The sequence below is a fragment of the Lynx rufus genome, unplaced genomic scaffold, assembly GCF_022079265.1.
Source record: "Lynx rufus isolate CCGP_SWC_20201006 ecotype Redwood Valley unplaced genomic scaffold, mLynRuf1.p SCAF_15, whole genome shotgun sequence".
NCBI classification, from domain to species: Eukaryota; Metazoa; Chordata; class Mammalia; order Carnivora; family Felidae; genus Lynx; species Lynx rufus.
This window is the reverse complement of record NW_025814829.1, coordinates 15817202-15838566: the sequence shown is the minus strand read 5'-3', so window position 1 is coordinate 15838566 and position 21365 is coordinate 15817202. Positions and strand designations below refer to the sequence as shown.

General features: G+C 35.0%; 1 protein-coding gene across 2 annotated transcripts in view; it reads right to left on the bottom strand.

Annotated features, from left to right (window-relative positions):
- The window catches only part of CDC73 (cell division cycle 73), a 135309-nt gene that overhangs the window by 93068 nt on the left and 20876 nt on the right, over positions 1-21365 (bottom strand). For both annotated transcript variants that reach the window (XM_047076572.1, XM_047076571.1), the window contains exons 7-10: positions 16614-16830; positions 12674-12772; positions 9609-9687; positions 7879-7943 (exon numbers count right to left, since the gene is read on the bottom strand). In XM_047076572.1, coding sequence (XP_046932528.1) covers positions 7879-7943; positions 9609-9687; positions 12674-12772; positions 16614-16830 — 460 coding nt within the window. The remainder of the gene's footprint in view (positions 1-7878; positions 7944-9608; positions 9688-12673; positions 12773-16613; positions 16831-21365) is intronic.

The window sequence follows — 21365 nt, the reverse complement described above, 5'->3', positions numbered from 1 at the left end:
ATAAAAAGCTATACTATAGCATGTCCAAGACAGAATATTAAAAACAAGTTAAGGTTTGCTTTTGTGCACATGAGTCATAAATAACTGAAACATTACACATGGAATTACAATTAAAAGATTTATATAATTAAACTGAGACTTCATAGTACAAATTTTTATCATGCTGTTAATGAAATATTGTTATTTCTAAACTGGTTTCTATTTTCTCCTGTTCTTACATTAATCAGTATTAAAACACTGAAAAAGGTGACATTAATACTTTTATTAAAAATGACCCAACAGTTTCTAGATTACTTCTGACACATGTGCCAACATTAACTTGGTCTATGCGTCTTTCAAAAATAAGTCTCAGAAGTTCTGTGACCATGATATTAACTACATGGTCATGGGTAGATTAATTTTAAAGATATTCTTATAGATACATTAAAATCTCTAAGACACTTTGGATAAACCAATAATTAGTCTTTAAAGAAATGAAAAGCTATATTAATGCAGTTTAATTGAATTGGCTTATACCAAAAGTACTATCTACTGTGCAATGGGTTTTTCAATAAAGCTCAATAAAACACACAAACCAAAAAACATAAAGAGCAATATTATAAAAATAACATACTTTATATGCATGAAACGTTCCTGACACCTATTAATGTTCTTATAATTCATTTCTCGAGTTATATTAGCATCAAATGTCAATTATGCTGACACAACCTAAGATAAAATGAGACTTTAATATCTCAAGAAGGTATCAGCGTAAGGAGACTAATACCCAACCCATCTAAATAAGTGTTCAGTCTAAATACTATCCAACTTAAAAAAGGGAAGACTGTTTTCTGTATCATTCAGTATAAAGAGTTTACAAATGTTACGTATGTCTAATATAAAAATATTTCCACAATAACTACAATGAATTCAGTGCCACAAGCAAACAGCACTGAAACAATGTGAACAAGGTATACCTGTACACATGTAAACCTCAAAACAAATCCCAGAGAAAGTTATAACACCATTTCTCAGATGAGAAAACTGAAGCCTAATTTGCTCAAACAAACAGGCCAACAAATAATAACAGATCTCTCTTATACTTTATCTCCCATGTACACAGACACAGTCCAGATCTATAATGAGCATGTTAAAAAAAAAAAAAAGAAAAGAAAAAATGTTGGGGAAAACACTAGGGCAAAGCTACTATAAAAGGGATAGGAGGGAGTACAGAAAATTTAGTGATGAACTCTTAGAAAAGTCTATAAAAAGACATCTAAATAAACTGTATAAAGTATTAATACGTTAACATTTAAGCATTACTTCATGTAACAGGTAGTAAACACATAAAATTAACTTTCAAAAGCTTAAGACATATAATGAGTTACTGGCAGAAACTAAATGTTTTGTTTCGTTTAGGGGGTACACTTTATATTGCTCATGATGACAGGACAGAATCACCCTGTTCCCTGAAATATTAAGACAGTCAACAAGTTCTGAAAATTATTTCAAGTGCAATGTAATATCTAAGCAGAATAATCTAAATCAGAATGCTATCTAAATTAGAATGCAAACAATTAGGGATTATAAAACTAATATTCTTACTTACAATTCTGTGACCATGTATTAAAATCCCAATACTTATTATGTTTTTTGTTTAATTTTTTAAATTTTAATTGAAGTATAGTTAACATATATTAAAGCATTTTCAATATAAAAAAAGTGATTCAATAATTATATATATTACTAAATGCTCACCATGATAAGTATATTACAATACTGACTCTATTCCCTAACTATACTTTTCATCCCTGTGACTTATTTTATAACTGCAAGTTTTTACCTCTTAATCTCCTTCACCCATCTTGCCCATTCCCCAAATATACTTTTTGAACAAATTAAATAATTTAAATTTAAATAAATTTCATTTATTTTTTAAAATATTTTTTAAGTAAGCTCTATGTCCAATGTGGGGCTTGATCTCATGACCCTGAGATCAAGAGTCGCATACTCTGCCACCTTAAGCCAACCAGGTGTCCCTCATTTCTTTATATGAGCCTCAATGGGTAGACAGAAAAGCCTAACTAATCTACCTAAGTTATCTCCCTCTATATGATAACTTCTTTGCAGCAATTTTCTCTCACATGATAAACAATGCTAAAATAAACTTACACAAGACACAGTAAAAATATCCCAATAACTAGAGAGGAAAAGAGTTCTCATATTTAAATAAACTAGTCTTCATAACTTTGAATGAACACGTTATCATTAAACACATAATAGTAAATACACCAATGAAGCTACAGTTGCCAAATTTACACCTATGTCAAACTGAAATTATATACAAAATTATAAATTCATAATAAAAGTAACCATCATTTCTTTTTTGAGTCCTCTTTGTGCTAAGCATTTTACACACTCTCTTTTAATCCTCACAGTACTATCATGTAAGTCCTATTATCTTTATTATGAAATAAAAACAAGACCCCTCATAGAAAAGTTAAACAATCTCTCCTTCATTAGTGGCACAGTGAGTGGAAAAGTTGGGACTCAGTCAGGACTGACTTCAAACAAATATGTTCTTTCATATGTGCTTTCAACTTACTACCTTCTCTTTTAACAAGATAACACTGCCTTTATTTAGATCAAGAATTTCAAACTGAAAGGCCAGTGAGGTCTAAGCAGGTGGTACAGTTGGCCCTTGAACAACATGGGTTTGAGCTGCATGAATGCACTTGTATGTAGGTTTTTTATAGTAAATAAATTTGTACAGTAAATAAATTCATATATTTTCTCTTCTCTATTTCTAAACATTTTCTTTTCTCTAGCTTACTTTATTATAAGATACAGTTATAATACATACAATACACAAAATATGTTAATAGGCTGTTATCAGTTAAGGCTTCCAGTCAACAGTAGGCTATTAGTAGTTAGGTTTGGGTGAGTCAGAAGCTATATGCAAAATTTCTTTTTTTTTTTTTTTTTTTTTTTTTTATTTTTAAGACAGAGAGAAACAGAGCATGAACGGGGGAGGGGCAGAGAGAGAGGGAGACACAGCATCGGAAACAGGCTCCAGGCTCCGAGCCATCAGCCCAGAGCCTGATGCGGGGCTCGAACTCACGGACCGCGAGATCGTGACCTGGCTGAAGTCGGACGCTTAACCGACTGCGCCACCCAGGCGCCCCTATATGCAAAATTTCAACTGCATGAAGGGGATGGGGGGGTCTCAGCGCTCCTAATCCCAGTGTTGCTCAAGGGTCAACTGTATAAATAAGTCAAGACCACTAGATCAAAAACAACAGAGTAGTGAGGCCTATGTGCAACCTAAAGAAAACATTCCCATTTAAAGAAGGTAGTCACTGCTTTGTATCCGTGTGACTCTTGCTACTCTAGATGTGGACCCAGTACCCAGTCATGCCAGATGACTTTTCAAAAGAAGCTGAAAATCCAGACTTCGCGACATACTTTTATTTTTAAATATTAGTGCATAAAATAAAATTTTAAATGACACTGATGTCTAATAAAACATGCGGGGCCATGTTTAGATTGGCACAATGAATGATCCCGAAAGTATGCTAAGAGAGGCATATGATGTCAGTGCACTAGCATGTATAAACAGGATGCATCTAACTCTAGGAAGAAATTTTCCCATTGGCACCCTTAAAATCTACACGATAACATTACATAAGCACTCGAAAATTATTTGCTAAAGAAAAGAAGGGAAGGAAAGAAGAGTGTTCAGTAAGAAAGTCTTAATCAGCGGTCTCTATCTTCTGCTGGCCTAGACTCTAGACATAACTCTAGAGCATTACTGCTAATATAATACTCCCATAACACTTCAAGCAGAGATGAACAATTAACAATCAAATGAGAATGAAGGAAATTTTATAAAACAGGGGAGCTGGCAGGTTACTAATATATGCATTCCTGCTTAAGAATATAACTTTATAAGGGCACCTGGGTGGTTCAGTCGGTTAGTGTCTGACTCTTGATTTCAGCTTAGGTCATGATCACATGGTTCTGTGCTGTCAGTGCGGAGCCTGCTTGGGATTCTCTCTCTCTCTCTCTCTCTCTCTCGCTCTCGCTCTCGCTCTCGCTCTCTCTCTCCCTCCCTCCTCCCTCCCTCCCTCTCTCTCAGCTCCTCCCCCATTGGTACTGTCTTTGTCTCTCTCAAAATGAATAAATAAACTTAAAAACAAGAATATAACTCTATAGAGAGATTGCGATTCTGGATTTTTCTAAATAATGAAAGTTGATGGTGATATTACATCTCTAATGTAGGTACTGAATACCCATCTAAGTTCACTTACTAGCCGGAAAATGGTTCCCAAAAAAAAGGCTTAAAATGTTTTAAGTATATCATCTGTTGGAGTCCATTCAAACAGTCTTAAAGGAAAGCATTGGATCTGCACAACTTCAGAGTGCAAAATGTTTCCTCAAAAATGAAGAAAGCAAGGTAATTGAGAGTCAATGATATTCAATATGAACTAAGAAAAGAATAAAGAATAAGCAAGGAAAAGAGTATGTGACCTTCCTACCTAAACATTAACAAGCTAGAATGGGAGGCTAAAATGAAGTAGTTCCCAATTCAATTACCAAATCTCACAAATAAAAAGAGTGACGTGTGATTCTATCTTTTTACTCCTTCTCCAGGGGAACCACAGATGAGTTCCTGACTACTACCCAAAAAGAAGGGTCTTCATCATTTCCTCTTATTTTCTACATAATGAAAAGCACTGTCAAGTGGCACTTTCTTAGTCTAAGATGGCTCCTTTCAAAAAAGGAACCCATGTAAACACATTCCAGTGTTCCCTACTCCCAACCCAATGGTTTCTACTCCCAGTCGAAAACTACTAAGATAGTTTCACTTAACTGATCCTACACAACTCTAGTTCTTCCCAGTATTCTCAACAGGAGCGAGGAAAGGGGCAAACAAGCCTCGGAATGAGTGCATATTCTTGTCTTCCAATTTATATATTTATATATTAAAAATGATGAGATTCTTATACCAAAGAATGTTTAATCTAGTATTTCTTAAACATTATACAACCCAACTAACACATTTTGGGGAAAGTCTCCCAACTTGGAAAAATCCCTTAGCAATTCCAACATCCATGTCTTATGCCTCTGTATTTCTTGACCTGACTCAAAAGTTAACCAGACTCAACTATACAACCTTGTAACTTTAAATATACCTGGGCTTCCATTCCTATAATGAATTTCTCTAAATTACTATCTTCATAAAATATTAATATTAGCAAATACCCTGCCAGACCCTTAATTTTTATAACTCTCAATACCTTTGATTCTTATGAAATTTTATTGTCCAAACACATACTCCTTTCTCTGTAACAAATGAAGAAAAAAAAAATCAACTGTATAAAAATTTTCTAGCCATTTGATAACCTGATTAATTTATTTAGCCTTGTATCTAACAGAACTCTAGTGTCTTACATTTAAAAGATACGCAGACCAATTGTAATGTAGAATTATCTTAATCTTAGTAACTATGTAGATCAACTAAATGTGTCAAAACCCTGAAAAAGAGCGGTAGCTAAAATGAGCTCATACGTAAACTAGAAAGGAAGTCATACCTGTGCAACAAACCCTTTAACATACATTTAACTGCTTTGTGTATCTGGGTGGATATCCCAAGAGAAATCTTCTTAACTGGAGAATAAGAAAGTTGGTCAAACTCACAAGCTCATAAATAGGTAATAATTCCAAAAGAAAAAAGACAAGGAAAAAACATTATATTGGAAGCATTAAGACTGAGATTCAAATAAAAGAAATAATTATCAGAGCAACTTCAGAGCTTTCACGTTCAAACCTCTCCATATATTCTCTAACAACTGCTAAAATAAATCAAGTCACAAACAGTAGAGATTCAACGGGGTATTAAATTATGAAAAGTACCAGCAATCTGACCATTTTTTGTCTTTCTGTTGCATTCCTACACAATGTCTTTTATGTGATTATTTCTGTAAAAACAGACACCATAAATTTGTTTAAATTCACCTCTCTTTTAAGTATATTTAGAAGCAAAATCTAATGAGGAAAAAGAGCTATATCATTCTCAAACTGTTTAATTAAGATGCTGTCCTTGAATTTCAGAAAAACTGTTCTGTAAAAAGCATCGCTATAAAAATTGTCACTGATTTTACTATTTCCACAGAAGCTCAGTAATGAAACCAATTTCATGACATTTCAGGTGAGACAAAAGTTAAAACAACAATGACAACCACCATAAAAAACTTACCCTGATGTTTACCTCAGGATAACAACTGCAGTTCACAATAATTCACTTAGGGAATGGCCAGTAGGCAAGTTCAATTCCCAAGAAAATGTCAGTAAATTAATCTTTTAAAAATTTAAGTTAAGGGGTGCCTGAGTGGCTCAGTCGGTTGAGCGTCTGACTCTTGATCTCGGCTCAGGTCATGACCTCAGGGTTTGTGAGTTCAGGACCTGCATCAGCGCACAGCCTACGTGGGTTTCTGTCTCCCCTTCGCTCTGCCCCTCACCTGCTTGTGCCCCCTCTTTCTTTCAAGATAAATAAATAAACTTAAAAAAAAATTTTTTTTAAGCTAAATTTTACAGCCGTGAGTTACATTTTGAAGTAGGAAGAACTAGGCAGATCTCGTAAGATGAGTGTACCTTATCTTTTACCACCTTCACCTCATTCACTAGGTCATGGAGACACTGGCCTTCATGCTGTTGCTCTACTGGCCTCAATCTTGACCCTTGAGCTGTCTTTCATAGAATGCTTTTCTGCAAGATCTCTGCTCAACAGTCACCTGCTCAGAGAGGTCTCTCTGACTACTCTCTCTACAGAAGCCCTGTCTAATTCATAGCTATAGTCCTAACAACTAGAACAGGGTGTGACACACGTGCTAAGTACTTGTTAAATGAATCATTGAGTTCACAGACAATTTCAATAATACAAAAACAAATCTGGTAACAACTTAAAAACAAACGTATCAGCAAAATATCTAATACTCAATTCCAATTTGTCCAGAAAAAAAGAAAGGAAGAAAAAAAGAAAATAAGAAAGGTCAACTTTTAATATCACATTCTCCACATTTATTTGCTATCTGTTCTGGAAAAGCATGACAAGATATATCTTAATTCTGAGAAATCACAGCAAATATATATGATGATTCCATGTCATACTGAGTCCTCAAAGATCTGATGATTTGTAAACAAAGACAAAGTTTGGTATTAGCTTTAAAATATATAGGTACTCTAAAATATATACACATAGTATTTTAAAATATAAAAGGCATAATAATCTATAATATAAATATGCAAAATAGGGTTAGCAGAATTCCTGCTCTACATCACCAACTCCTATCACTGACTAAATAAAAATTAGGTGTTAAATACAGCCTAGTCAGAACATCCAGGAATAACCATTTTTAGGCGGTTAAATATATATAAAAGAAAGTCTGTTAAAGGTGACCCAAAGGCTTATAATTGTGTACACCTAAGACCGTGGTTCTGACAAGTATACATTTTGTAAGTATTACATCAACCATCATTACAATCTGTCTTTTTAAAGAGCAAAAGGTATTACGTTTTAAAGAACATAAGATATTATGGAAAATAACTCTCCCAGATTGGACCTTGTAACTCCTCAGTGGCATTAAATACTCTAACCAGGTAGCATCCACCCTACTTGCAAGTTAATCAAAACAGCTTTTATTTATACACACTACTCAGTTAAACCAAAGAGAGGATATCCGCAAATCAAATAATCACCATACAGATCTATCGGCACAATTAGTCATTAAAGATAAATGTCTGAAATAGAAAATAATGGAGAACAAAGATTTTCCTCGACATTTGCTACTCACATTAAATGCCTGGGACAAAAGAACCCCTGCAGTCAAAATGACTTACCGTTACAGATTTCAGCGTCATACCATGGTAGGTACCCATAGTGTCGATTTTGAAGCCTTCCGTTTCTATAAAAAAAGGGGGTTTGCGAAAGGGGGTTACACTTTATGTATCTTATGATCGATAACAAATCTGTAGTAATCATCTGCATTATAATCTGAAAGTTAAATAGTGTAACAAAACATCCAATGTACTATACATATAAAGTTAAATTACATACCTGTGAAGACAAAAACTTTAAAAGGGATACTAGTCTCAAAAAGATATTTAATACACACCAGCAAGCCCTTTGTGTAGAAGCTGGTTAAGACTATACAACTGTGCTCAACAGTCATACAGTTAGGTGGGAATATAAAAAATTGGACTGAATAAAATATAACGTCCAAAGTATATACTCCTAATACTCAATTACAGTAGCACTAAAAGCTTCTAATATCATGAGAAGACCTTAAATTATAAAAAGTTGGGTTTCAAAATTATAATCATATGCATATATTATATAATTTGTAGAAAAGCAATGCCATAAACAGTGTGATAAAGGTTCCAGGACAGTCTCAATACACCTTTCCATACAAGGTCATACATTAAATATTTTACACGTTGCAAGCTATCTGTCTATATCACAGCTGCTGAATTTTGCAGTTATAGTGCAAAAGCAAGATAAACAATATATGTAAACAAATGGGCACAGCCTGATTTGGCCCAAAGAGGATCAGATTTGGTCTCTGGGCTGTAATTGGCCAAACCCTACTTTACATAATTCATTCCACAAGAAAAACACTGCAGTGAATAAAAGAATGAACCACTATACTTCTACAGCATGTATTCACAGAACACACCTTTATCCAGTATATTAAGTCAGCACCCAAAATTCACTATATAGAAGCAGTATATCCTTTACTAAAACTTAAATGGAGATTTCAGATTTTGCAGAGAAAAATCATAAACGTAAACTTACAGTTGCTTCTAATTTTTTTCACAAATTAAGTCAAGATAAATGATGGTGCCAAATGAAATTACAAGGACATTGGTGCCACTTCACTAACCACCACACTAACATGGAAATGGTTCACTACCACATTAGCCAGCATACCATGTAGGCTACCACAAAATAAGTCCTTATATAGTTACTACAATCTATGCTTCCCAAGTTCTCAATGTATACATTTACAATTTGGGAAATATGATTTGGTATACAGAACCTCCAATCTAAACTTCTGAAAAGCAGAATATTAATAACAGCAAATATTTACAGACAGTTTATTATATACCAGTCCCTATTCTAGGGGCTTTATTAACCAGTTTCACCCCACAATAAAGCTAAGAGATAGATACTACTACTACTATTAGTATTGCAATGTAACACAAGAAGAAACTGAAACAAGAATGCAGTTAAAGTAATTTATCAAAATTCACACAAAAAGTAACTGTGACACAGGCAATCCAGATCCAGAATCCAGGCTGTTAACCAGGGGTTGGCAAATTTATTCTGTAAAAGACCAGATCGTATTTTAAGGCTCTGCAGGCTACACAATCTCTGTCACAACACCAAGGAACCACATATAATACATAAACGTCACCATGTTTTAGCAAAAGTTTATTTATAATAATACGTGTTGGGCCAGATTTGGCCTGCAGATGTTTGCCAACACCTGCTCATAAACATCAGGCCACACTACCTCTCAAGTTCATCATCACCACAGTAAGGGAGAAATAAAAATTAAATAACTTGCCTTCTTTTCCTTTGAATCTTTCCTGGTCATATCTATTGTAGGCAGCTGGGATAGGCTGTTTGGTACGCAACGTAGGATCCTGTAGAAAAATCAGGAGGTACATGTTAATATTTTAACTTCTTACTTAAAACTCAGAATAAAAAACACAATAAACATATTATTTTCTAAGCTTTTTTTCTTACAAGAGCCAATAAGACAAACGTGGGGAGTCATATGAATCTTATTTTCAAGATAATGCTTACTGCTAAAAAATTACCAATCCTATAAGGGACAAGAGCAAAGGACTCCAAGTAAACTTGTATCAAGGCAAAATGCAAACCTCTTAGAAACTGTAGAAAGAAAATGGGTGTGCTTAATAATTTCACTGTGATTACTTCAATTTCTTTATGAAAAAATGAACTTCTTCCAATTATGAATTGTTTTTAACAAAAAAAAATTTAATTCAGTTTACTGAACTGACATTTTAGAACCTTCTACCTAAATTATTCTGCTGTTAATCCCTAAATTAAATAAATATGACAACTATGACAATAAACCCATATAAATGTACGAGATAAGACTGAAGTTACGGTATTATTTAGTTAAAATACTTAGAATAAGTTGCCAATTTAATGATATAAACTTAATTCACAAATACTTTATCTGAAATTCAGCCTATAATAACCTAAAAAAGCATATTTAAGGAATATTACCAAAATTGCTTGGGAAATTCATGGTATTCCAAAAGACAAAAAAATACTCTTCATTTTGTTACAATAGGATACTACCTTAAGTATTAATCCAGATAAAAGATAATTCATTCAAGACTGTCACTAAGTATATACTTCTGTAGTTAAATGCCAAATTTAAAATTTTTATATATCTTAATGATTATGGAAATACAGAGATAACTAAATCACAAGGATAATGGTTTAACTGTTTTAAGATTTTACATAAGTTTCCTACCAATCGCTATTCAAAACATTAACCAATTCACAATTATAAGTACCCTTATTTTATCACCGTAAGTTGTTCCACTAGTTTTTTTACTCATCTCTATGTCCTACTAGACTTTAAGCTCCAAGACGGCAGCTATCTCTTCTATTTTTGTTAGCACACTGTCTGACAAACAGTAGGCACTTAAGTACTTGCTGGAAAGTCAACTCAAAGTAACCTAAATACCAACAAAAGTCCCCTACCTCTAAAAAATTAAATACCAATGATTTCATGAACAAGCAAAACTACTAGATCTTGCAGACTGTATTAGTGCTCTTTCAAATTTTAATATGCTTCTGAAAACTATATAAAATAAAAACAATCTTATTTGTATTTTTTATCTTTTGTTGAATCATATGACTAGCTCGAAGGAGTTTCAACAAAACTGGAGGGTATATCTGGGTTTAAATATAGGCTATAGGTCATACATGAAATTTACTTTGGAAAAGTCCTAAGTGGCAACTCAATGAGGCAGTCAACCCCCCAAGTGGCTAAAACTAAGGTACAATGAAAGAACCAAATGATCTGTGATCAAGAGAAACACAATACATTCACCAAGAAGTCACAGATATGAATGATTCAGAAAAAGCTCCCAGGGTGGACTGTCCATAGGGTTTATATCTCTAACAATGGTAATGACTCTCCCAAGCAAAAATGAATAGGTACATTACTTTATTTTTTTTTTAACGTTTATTTATTTTTGAGACAGAGAGAGACAGAGCAGGAACAGGGGAGGGGCAGAGAGAGAGGGAGACACAGAATCGGAAACAGGCTCCAGGCTCTGAGCTGCCAGCACAGAGCCCGACGCGGGGCTCGAACTCACGGACCGTGAGATCATGACCTGAGCCCAAGTCGAACGCTTAAACGACCAAGCCACCCAGGCGCCCCAGGTAGGTACATTACTTTATACAACAGATTTACCACTTTCAGATTCTAACCCAAGTATGTCTCTAGTTAAGAATTATTGCTGAAGTAACTTTTTTTTGTTTTGGTTGCTTGGGGTTTTTTTAATTATTGTTGTTGGTTTATCTTTTGACCCCCTTTATCTATTTCTCACACTCCCACCCACCCCCACCTCTAGCAACCACTAATTTGTCCTCTGTATCTAGAAGCTGGTTTTGGTATTAAGATTCCACATATAAAAGAGAGAATAAGCTATGTGTCTCTAACTTACCTCACTTAAGCATAATACCCTCAAGGTCTATCTATGCTGTCACAAAAGTCAAGATTACAATCTATTTTATGGCTGAAAAATATTCCATTGTTTGTATATACCACAATTTCTTTATCCATTCATCCATCAATCAACACTCAGGTTGTTTGCATATCTTGGCTATTGTAAGTAATGCTTCAATGAACATGAGAATGCATATATCTTTTCAAGTTACTGTTTTCATTTTCTTCAATAAATAGCTGGAAGTAGGACTGCTAGTTCATACAGTAGTTCTATTTTTAATTTTTTGAGGAACTTCCATGCTGTTTTCCCTAGTGGTGACATCAATTACATTCCCACCAAGGATGCATAAAGGTTCCTTTTGCTCCACATCCTTGCCCACACTTTCTGTCTTTTTGATAAAAGCCATTTTAACTTGTGTGTGGTGAATCTCATTGTGTAAGTGGTAAGATCTCATTGTGTAAGTTTTAACAGTGGGGAAGATTTTCAAATCCTTCAGGACTGTTAAAGCAGCGAAAGAATTAAAAGTTACTGATTTAAAAACTTTGTTTTCAAATTACAATACTGAGGGGCACCTGGGTGGTCCAATCAGTTAAGAGTCTAACTCTTGGTTTCGCCTCAGATCGTGATCTCACAGTTCCATGGGTTCAAGCCCCGCATCAGGCTCTGTGCTGATAGTGTGGAGCCCATGGGATTTTCTCTCTCTCTCTCTCTCTCTCTCTCTCTCTCTCTCTCTCTCTCCCTCTCCCTCTCCCTCTCCCTCTCCCTCTCTGCCCCTCCCTTGCTCACATTGTCTCTCAAAAATAAATTAAAAAAATTTTTTTTAAATCAAAATTACAATACTGAAAAACAAGAGTCATTTTCATCAAAATTAATTAATTAATTAACTAATATATAAGCAAGAAAACATTCTTACCACAGGTGCCGCATTTGGAGCTGGTCGCTGTTCAGGAGCACGTCCTTCTTCTCTGGCTTTTACAGACTGAAGAATTGCAAAAATATTCTTGGAAAAATTCTAAAATATAAATGGATTTTAATTAGCCCACTTAAAATTAAATAGTCAAAGAGAGTAAGTTTATTTAATAAATAACTTCAGACTGTTTTCTTCCTATCAGTTCTTCCCTACTACATCATTCTGAAGTGTTTTTTAGTATATACATAAATAAAAATCAAACTACTACTACTACTAAAAAACTGATCCAAAAACCAAATACTATAAACACAGCTTATTATTTTTATTTTACTTAAACTGTTTAATTGGCTATAAATATATTCATATTCTGCCTCTCTTGAAATATGTAGCCAGGAAAAAAGTTAACACTGAAGTAAAAATGATAGATATGTTATCAAAAGAGGCTTCTTAATTCTTAAAGAAATCAACTACTATCTCTTCTTCTAGATATGATAAACTCCAGTACTAATTTATATGAGATGTTGCTACAATTTATATGAGATGTGGAAAGTTTTGAAATACTGTTTGTTAGGAGTCAATGCACACTTTTCCAAGATTTTTTTTCTTTTTTTTTTAAGAGGGAGAAAGACACCAAACACGAGCAGAGGAGAGAGGCAGAGGAAGAGAAAGAAAGAATCTTAAACAGATGCCATGCTCAACCTGGAGCCCAACGCAGGGCTCGATCCCACAATCCTGGGATCATGACCTGAGCCGACATCAAGAGTCAGCTGCTCAACTGAGCCACATAGGCGCCCCTAAAAGATCTGTAAAAACTTGACTCATGCAAAGATGCCAGCACTTAACCAACCACTGCTTTTTACCAGCAGTACAAAGGCCAACACAGGGACAAATGCAAATAAATTCTTTTTTTTTTTTTTTTTCTTTCAACGTTTTTAATTTATTTTTGGGACAGAGAGAGAGCATGAACGGGGGAGGGGCAGAGAGAGAGGGAGACACAGAATCGGAAACAGGCTCCAGGCTCCGAGCCATCAGCCCAGAGCCCGACGCGGGGCCCGAACCCACGGACCGCGAGATCGTGACCTGGCTGAAGTCGGAGGCTCAACCGACTGCGCCACCCAGGCGCCCCGCAAATAAATTCTTAATCCTACTATGAAAATCACTGAAAATACTTGAAAATCAAATCTCATTACTTTAAAAATAATCAAGTATTGTGTGAGGAACACTTATTCCAGAAGAATCCATATTATCAGTTATTTTTGTGTAGCAGAATTATAAGTGATTATTATCTTCCTTTTAATGATCTCTTCCAATCAATTTTTCAACAAGGAACACTACTAATTTTTAAGTTTAGAAGTTATGTTTTTAATGGCATTATAAAATCAGGTTGCTTTATTTGGGGTGCTTGCAATAATGATATAACTATAAAGTAACATACTTATTTTTCTCATGGTACCTAGAACATTTTATTCCACAAACTCAGAAAGTAAGAAGGCACTAATCCCTGGAATAATGAAGGTCTATCTAAAATCATAGGGCCTGGGGGTATCTGGGTGGCTCAGCTGGTTAAGCGTCTGACTCTTGATTTCAGCTCGGGTCATGATCTTATGGTTTGTGAGTTCAAGCCCTGCGTTGGGTTCGGCACTAACAGTGCAGAGCCTGCTTGGGATTCTCTCTCTCCCTCTCTGCCTCTCCCCTGCTTGCACTCTTTCTCTTCCTCTCTCTCTGCCTCTCCCCTGCTCACACTCTCTCTCCCTCTCCAAATAAACATCAAAAAATAACAGAATAAAATGAAGTAAAATCAAATCAAATCAAATCAAATCACAGGGCCTTTCAGACAGAGTACCTAAAAGATTTTTTAGTGTTTAGAAGATAAAAATGGGATACAGAAAGACTATTAGTCAAAACATTGTTTCTGGTTTCTAAAAATGTTAACACTCATAGAAACAAACTTAGCTACCAAACAATTCGTAAACCATTATTTCTTAAATTATACTCTGGTGGCAATAACACTAAATGAAATTAGAACACTAAGTTTTGAAATGATGGGAAAACCCTGCCACCTAGAGCTCAAAGAAAATTGTTCATCTCAGTTTCTTGAAAATTCAATTCTAAAAGTAAGATGGAGCATAGCACCTAAGTTTTATTCCTTTGCTAGGAGATTCAAAAATTTTGGCTACTATAATGAACATTGGTAGAACATTAGGAGGTTGTGATATTCAAATTTTAATCACATTAGGCAATGAAAATTAGTATCGGCAGATCACTTTACAAATACAAAACTGAAGTTTATTTATATTCTCAGATTTCTCTATATAATTCTAAGCTCTGGAAAATGATTCCTAATCTTGACCCCAAGTACTTTGTAAAACATGTCAAAATACAAAAGGACAAAAATTCCTTCCTTCATATACTCTTTTCAAGTAATCTGATTCATAGTAACAAGGCACAGTAAACTTATAAGGCCAGAATCCAAAATCTGCAAATAAAACCAATCCACCTAAAGCAATGTTAAAGTTTGCTTGCATTGGCAATCTCACACACTCCTGCAAACTCCCTTACTAAATCACCATTAACAACTGCACATCAGTGGAGAACTAATATTTAAGAGCAAATTGGGAGGTGAGGGAGAGAAAGACAGATGGAAATATGTAAATCAAACAGAACCAATGCACTCTTTATGGAGATCCATTAAGATACCAAACATCCAGGGCCGCCTGGGTGGCTCAGTCAATTAAGTGACTAGGACTCTTGGTTTCAGCTTAGGTCATGATCTCGCAGTCCATGAGCTTGAGCCCTGCATCATGCTCTCTGCTGTCAGCGCAGAGCCCACTTTGGATCCTGTCTCCCTCTCTCCGCACCTCCCCCACTCATGTGTTGATGCGTGCGTGCATGCGTGTGTGTGTGTGTGTGTGTGTGTGTGTGTGTGTGTGTGTGTGTGAGTCTCATGCTCTCTCGCTCTTGCTCTCCCTCTCTCTCTCTCTCAAAAATAAAAAAACATTAAAAAAAAAAGATACCAAATATCCAGTATCTTTCAAATTTTTATCTTTCCTTTTTTTTTTTAATGTTTATTTATTTTTGACAGAGAGGGAGAGACAGAGCATGAGTGGGGGAGGGGCAGAGAGAGAGGGAGACAGAATCCGAAGCAGGCTCCAGGCTCTGAGCGGTCAGCACAGAGCCTGACGCGGGGCTCGAACTCACGGACCGCGAGATCATGACCTGAGCTGAAGTCGGACACTCAACCGACTGAGCCACCCAGGCGCCGCTCAAATTTTTATCTTTCAAAATTTAAAGTATACATCTCTGTTAACCAGAAATTTGCTTCTAGGAATTAATCCTTTTGCTGTATACAAATAAATGCATAAAGGTATATGTACGAGGATTTTTTTAATGTATTATGTGTAATCATGAAATGAGATGGAAGGAGACAAAGAGGAAAGGAGAAGGGGGGCGGGGGGAATCCCACAATCCTAGAACCAAAAAACCAAAATAAAACCACCTAAAACCATTAATAAAGAAAAATATCGCTACACCACACAACAAAATATGTATAAAATACACAAATAAATGACTGCTGATTCTCATAAGTTTCTACTTTGTGGGGAAAAACAATAATTATTTTAATGACCACACAGCTGGCCATCAATATTCCCTGTTCATTAGAGTAAACCAAAAACCTGATCAACAAGAAAACTGGGCTATTCTTTGGATTTACAATAGAGGAGTAAATCAACAACTTGCACTGTGATTCAGACATTTCATCACTTTCTTATATACTACGATGGAATAGTAAATATGGCCACTTAGAAACCTGTATTATTACTGACCTTTCAAAGATAAAACTTGAAAATTGCTCCTAATAGCAAATTTTAGCCAATTGTATAACCAATCACAGATTAGATACACACACACTCACTCTAATGAATGAGTGAAATACTTTAATTACCTTTCCTGTGCTCTGTAAGATAGTTGTTCGTGTCCTCCATACTCTCTCTCTGCTGACAATATCTCGTGTCACATCCACCTCAGCGTCCACAAAACTCCTCTGTTTGAGGGCAGTTATATCATCATCTAAATCAGTCTTGATAGTAGATCTTTTCTTAGCCATAATTTTGGCTTTGATTGCAGCAATTTTTTCCACTGACATAGCTTCAGACAAAGACCTGAAAGCAATTTTTTCTTTTAAAATTTTACAGCAGGATCTTTTGAACACGTCATAAATATATTTTGTTACACTTATAAGTTCCTGGTAAAAATGCCTTAAGTGGCAATAATTAAGATCTTATCTAAAACTTACATACTTGGTACTTAATAATCACGTTAAGATCTATAAAAAGTCCATGTAGAAATATTACTCAATGAGTAAATCAGTAATTTCTTAGAAGGATCAATGCAGAAGAAATCTTCTCATGTGTTTAGCTCTTCCCCCCAGAAACGGTAGAACCCATTAATATAGGTGCTTAACATTTTCTCAGACTTTTATTTGCCAATGCCTCTCCATCCACAGAAACTATACACACATACACAAACACATGCCACCATGCTGGGGCGGGGGTGGGGGGGGGGTGGTGAGAGAAAATTTCATTCTGTAAAGAATTCAAAGCTTAGCTTTTCCCTGAAATTCATTTCAAGGTTTCAAACTTACATGTCATAATGTATAACATACCCATTTTACAGGTGATGGAGGTTTTTATATGCCACATAAACATATACTCCTTATACTATCTGAAAGATTAAACCGTATTTTGCAGTTTTCTTTTTCCTTCCTTTACTTGATTTTCAAGTAACAGGCAAAACAGCAAACAGGGGCTATGTTTGGAGACCATAAGAAAAAGACTTAACACAAAGTATAAATTTCATTAAGATGATAAGTTCAGTGTCTTTTTTTACAATGTAAAATGAGAAAAAGAGTTAAAAAGGGTTTGGGTACCTTAACAGTTGACAAAATTATTATTCTAATCACAAGATGACAGTCTTGAAATACATTTAAACAACATCTGGAAAAAGGACAGGAATTCCTGCAGTTTTAAATATGGTAGTATTATATAGTACACTAGTTAGTTTATATAAAATATGAAGGTACTTTATAGCAGATGCTCAACATGCATCTAGTATTTGACTCATTTTATATAATGCTATGCAATTTTTCCTTATGATCTAAAGCATACCAGTATATCTGGAATCAAATGCAAATACTTTCCTAAATTATAATTAAAGTGAATTGAACTTTCAATCACTGGAGTTTTACTTCCACCTAAAATCAAGGAGCAAAGACTTGATTAACCCTCCTGCTTCGAAACAACCAATCAAAAATACATTAAAGAGTAACTTACTAAATACCTGGTATCAAGCAGTAAGAGACCATGATCTATGACAAATGAAAACCAGAATAAGTGAGCCCTATGAATGCTGCAGTTTACACCCTTGAAAGTTTCCAGAAATGGCACAGGGAGGATAATCCAGGCAAAACTAAGTGGATTACCTGAGCTGAGAAATGGAGCTGAGAGTCCAACAAAACCAAAGTGGCTGGAATTCAGAGGCCTAAGTACTGGAGAAGAAAGAGCTACACTGAAGTATATAATATTCCAGAATACTGATTAGCACAGGAATATGAGGAAATAAAAATTGGGTATAGAAACCAGCCAAAAGGATTAAAGGGAACAATGCCCAGAGCTCACAGAGGGTAAAGGTTAGTTCCTGTTCCCACAAGCAGAATGAAAACCTCACACCCCTGGGGCAGTAGGTACTCTGAATGATCTTGTACAGGCAATGGGTGGGGAATAATTATCTTAAGTGAAAGCTGCTCACATAACAAATCTTAAAACCAGACACAAAAGGAACAAACTATTTCCAAGTGATTTTACTATATCCCAAAACAAAACTAAAGAAAATTTAGGAAAATTCAAAAACAATTATAAATTGACACAGATGCAGGATTAGCAAAGACATTAAAATAATTATTGTAACTCGATTCTACACATTCAACAAATTAAAAAGAGACATGGAGTATATATTTAACCAACTTATAGAGATTAAAAAAAATACGATGGATACAAATATATCACAAATATAATCACAGAAGAAAGTTATTAAACTATCCAAGTGAATAGAAAAAAAGAACCCAAATATGTGAAAAAACAGAAATGTTCTCAATTCAATAAAAATTATGAACAAAACATTCCCTGAAAAAGCTCAATGGGCCTCAAGCACAAAAACTATTAAGAAAACACCAAGTTATGGGACAATTAAACAGCTCAAAACCCGTAACAGAGAAAACTTTTAAAGTAGCCAGAGGAAAAAAAGACACATTTCATTAAAAAATTTAAAAATTTAGGGGCGCCTGGGTGGCGCAGTCGGTTAAGCGTCCGACTTCAGCCAGGTCACGATCTCGCGGTCCGTGAGTTCAAGCCCCGCGTCAGGCTCTGGGCTGATGGCTCGGAGCCTGGAGCCTGTTTCCGATTCTGTGTCTCCAGCTCTCTCTGCCCCTCCCCCGTTCATGCTCTGTCTCTCTCTGTCCCAAAAATAAATAAACGTTGAAAAAAAAATTTAAAAAAAAAAAAATTTAAAAATTTAAAAAACACTGATGATAGACTTCTCATCAACAACAATGTAATCAAGGAGACAGTGGTACATCTTTAAAGTAGAAATGGTCCTGACTTACAATTTTTCAACTTTATGTGATGCAAAAGAGATATGCATTCAGTAGAAACCGTGATCCAAATTATCACTTTTTCGCAGGCTAGTGGTATGACGCTCTCTCATGATACGTGCAATGGCAGCAAGCCACAGCTCTCAGTCAGCCGTGCGATCACCATGATAAATAACTGATACTTAAAATCATTCTGTACCCATCCATCTATTCTGTTTTATACTTTCAGTACAGTATTCAATAAATTACATGAAATATTCGACACTTTATTATAAAATAGGCTTTATATTAGATGACTTTGCCCAACTGCAGGCTAATGAAAGTGCTCTAAGCATATTTAAAGTAGCCTAGGTTAAGCAATGACGTTTGGTAGGTAAGGTGTATTAAACGCATTTTGGGCTTATGACTGAGGATGTAACTCATCATAGTCAAAGATTTGTCCTTAAGAGGATATAACTTAAGAATTTTATATCCAGTCAAAATCCTTAAAAAAAAAAAAAGGCAAAATAAAAACTTTTTTAGCAATAAAAAAGTTGAGGGGCACCTGGGTGGCTCGGTTAAGTGTCCAACTTCAGCTCAGGTCATGATCTCACGATCTGTGAGTTCAAGCCCCTGCCTGGGGCTCTGTGCTGACACACAAATCCTCTTCAGATCCTCTGTGCCCTCTCTCTCTGCCCCTCCCCCACTTGTGCACATGCACACTCTCTCAAAAACATATAAACTTATTTTAAAAAAGGTTGAAAGAATTAATCACCAGCAGGTCTACATAAGAAGAAATGTGAAAAGGAGTCTTTCAAGAATAGAAAAAAACAGGTTAAGAGGATCTGCACAAAAAAATGAAGAACAATGGAAATGGTATCTATAAATACATAATATTTTTTTCTTACTTAAATCTCTTTAAAAAAAGAACTCTTTAAACAAGAACATGCATACGTCTAAGTATTTTAAGGTACCCATATGATATATGAAGTAGCCTAACACTTGCAGGTAGACTGTGATGCTATAAACCACACATAGAAAAAGTCCAAAAGCAAACACTAATAACAAAACGTAACTAGTAAGTCAACAGATATAAGAAAAAACAGAATTATAACAAATATTCATTTATGCCAAAAACAGGACAAAGAAGAGACCAATAAAAAATAAGCAAAATGAACTAAAATTAACCATATCAATAATCACACTAAGTATAAAAGATCTAAACACACAAACAAGGCACTTAAACTATAGACAGGTTAAAAGTAAAAGGATTCCAGTTTTCAGGATGAGAGTTCTGGACATGGTTGCACAACAATATGAAAGTACTCAAGACTATGAACTGCACACTTTAAAACAGTTGCAATGATACGGGTGCCTGGGTGGCTGAGTCAGATAAGTGTCCAACTCCTGATTTTAGCTCAGGTCATGATCTCACTATTCATGAGTTGAAGCCCTACCTACCTTGGGCTCTGCACTGTGAGCACAGAGGTTCTCTCTCTCCCCTCTCTCTCTCTGCCTTTATCCTGCTTGCTCTCTCTCTCAAAATAAATAAACTTAAAATTTTTAAAATAATAAAAATAAAAAAATAAGTTACAATGATAAATTTTATGTGTTTTTTTACCACAATTTGTTTCAGAAAGTAAAAGAATAAAGAGGTATCATAAGCCAAAAAAAAGCTGGAGGAGCGTCTAGGTGAATTATAAGAGAAAGTAAATTTTTTCAACAAAAAATATTGCTAGGGATAAAGGTCATTTTATAACAATAAGAAGATTCGTTCATCAAGAGAACAGAATGCTAAACATTTACACCTAATAACAGAGCTTCAAAGTAGTCAGAGAACAAAATCTGATAGAAATGCAAGGAAAAATAGACAAGTCCACAGCCAGAGAGTTCAATAATTCTATCTTGATAATACAAGTAAGACAGAAAATAAGGATATAGAAGACTTGATTAACACTATCAACAAAGTTGACCTTCCTGCCCATTGCAAGACACTGCAAAATAACAGCAAAATAAACATTCTTTTCAAGTGCCTACAGAAAAGACCATATTTGGGGCCCAAAAACAAGT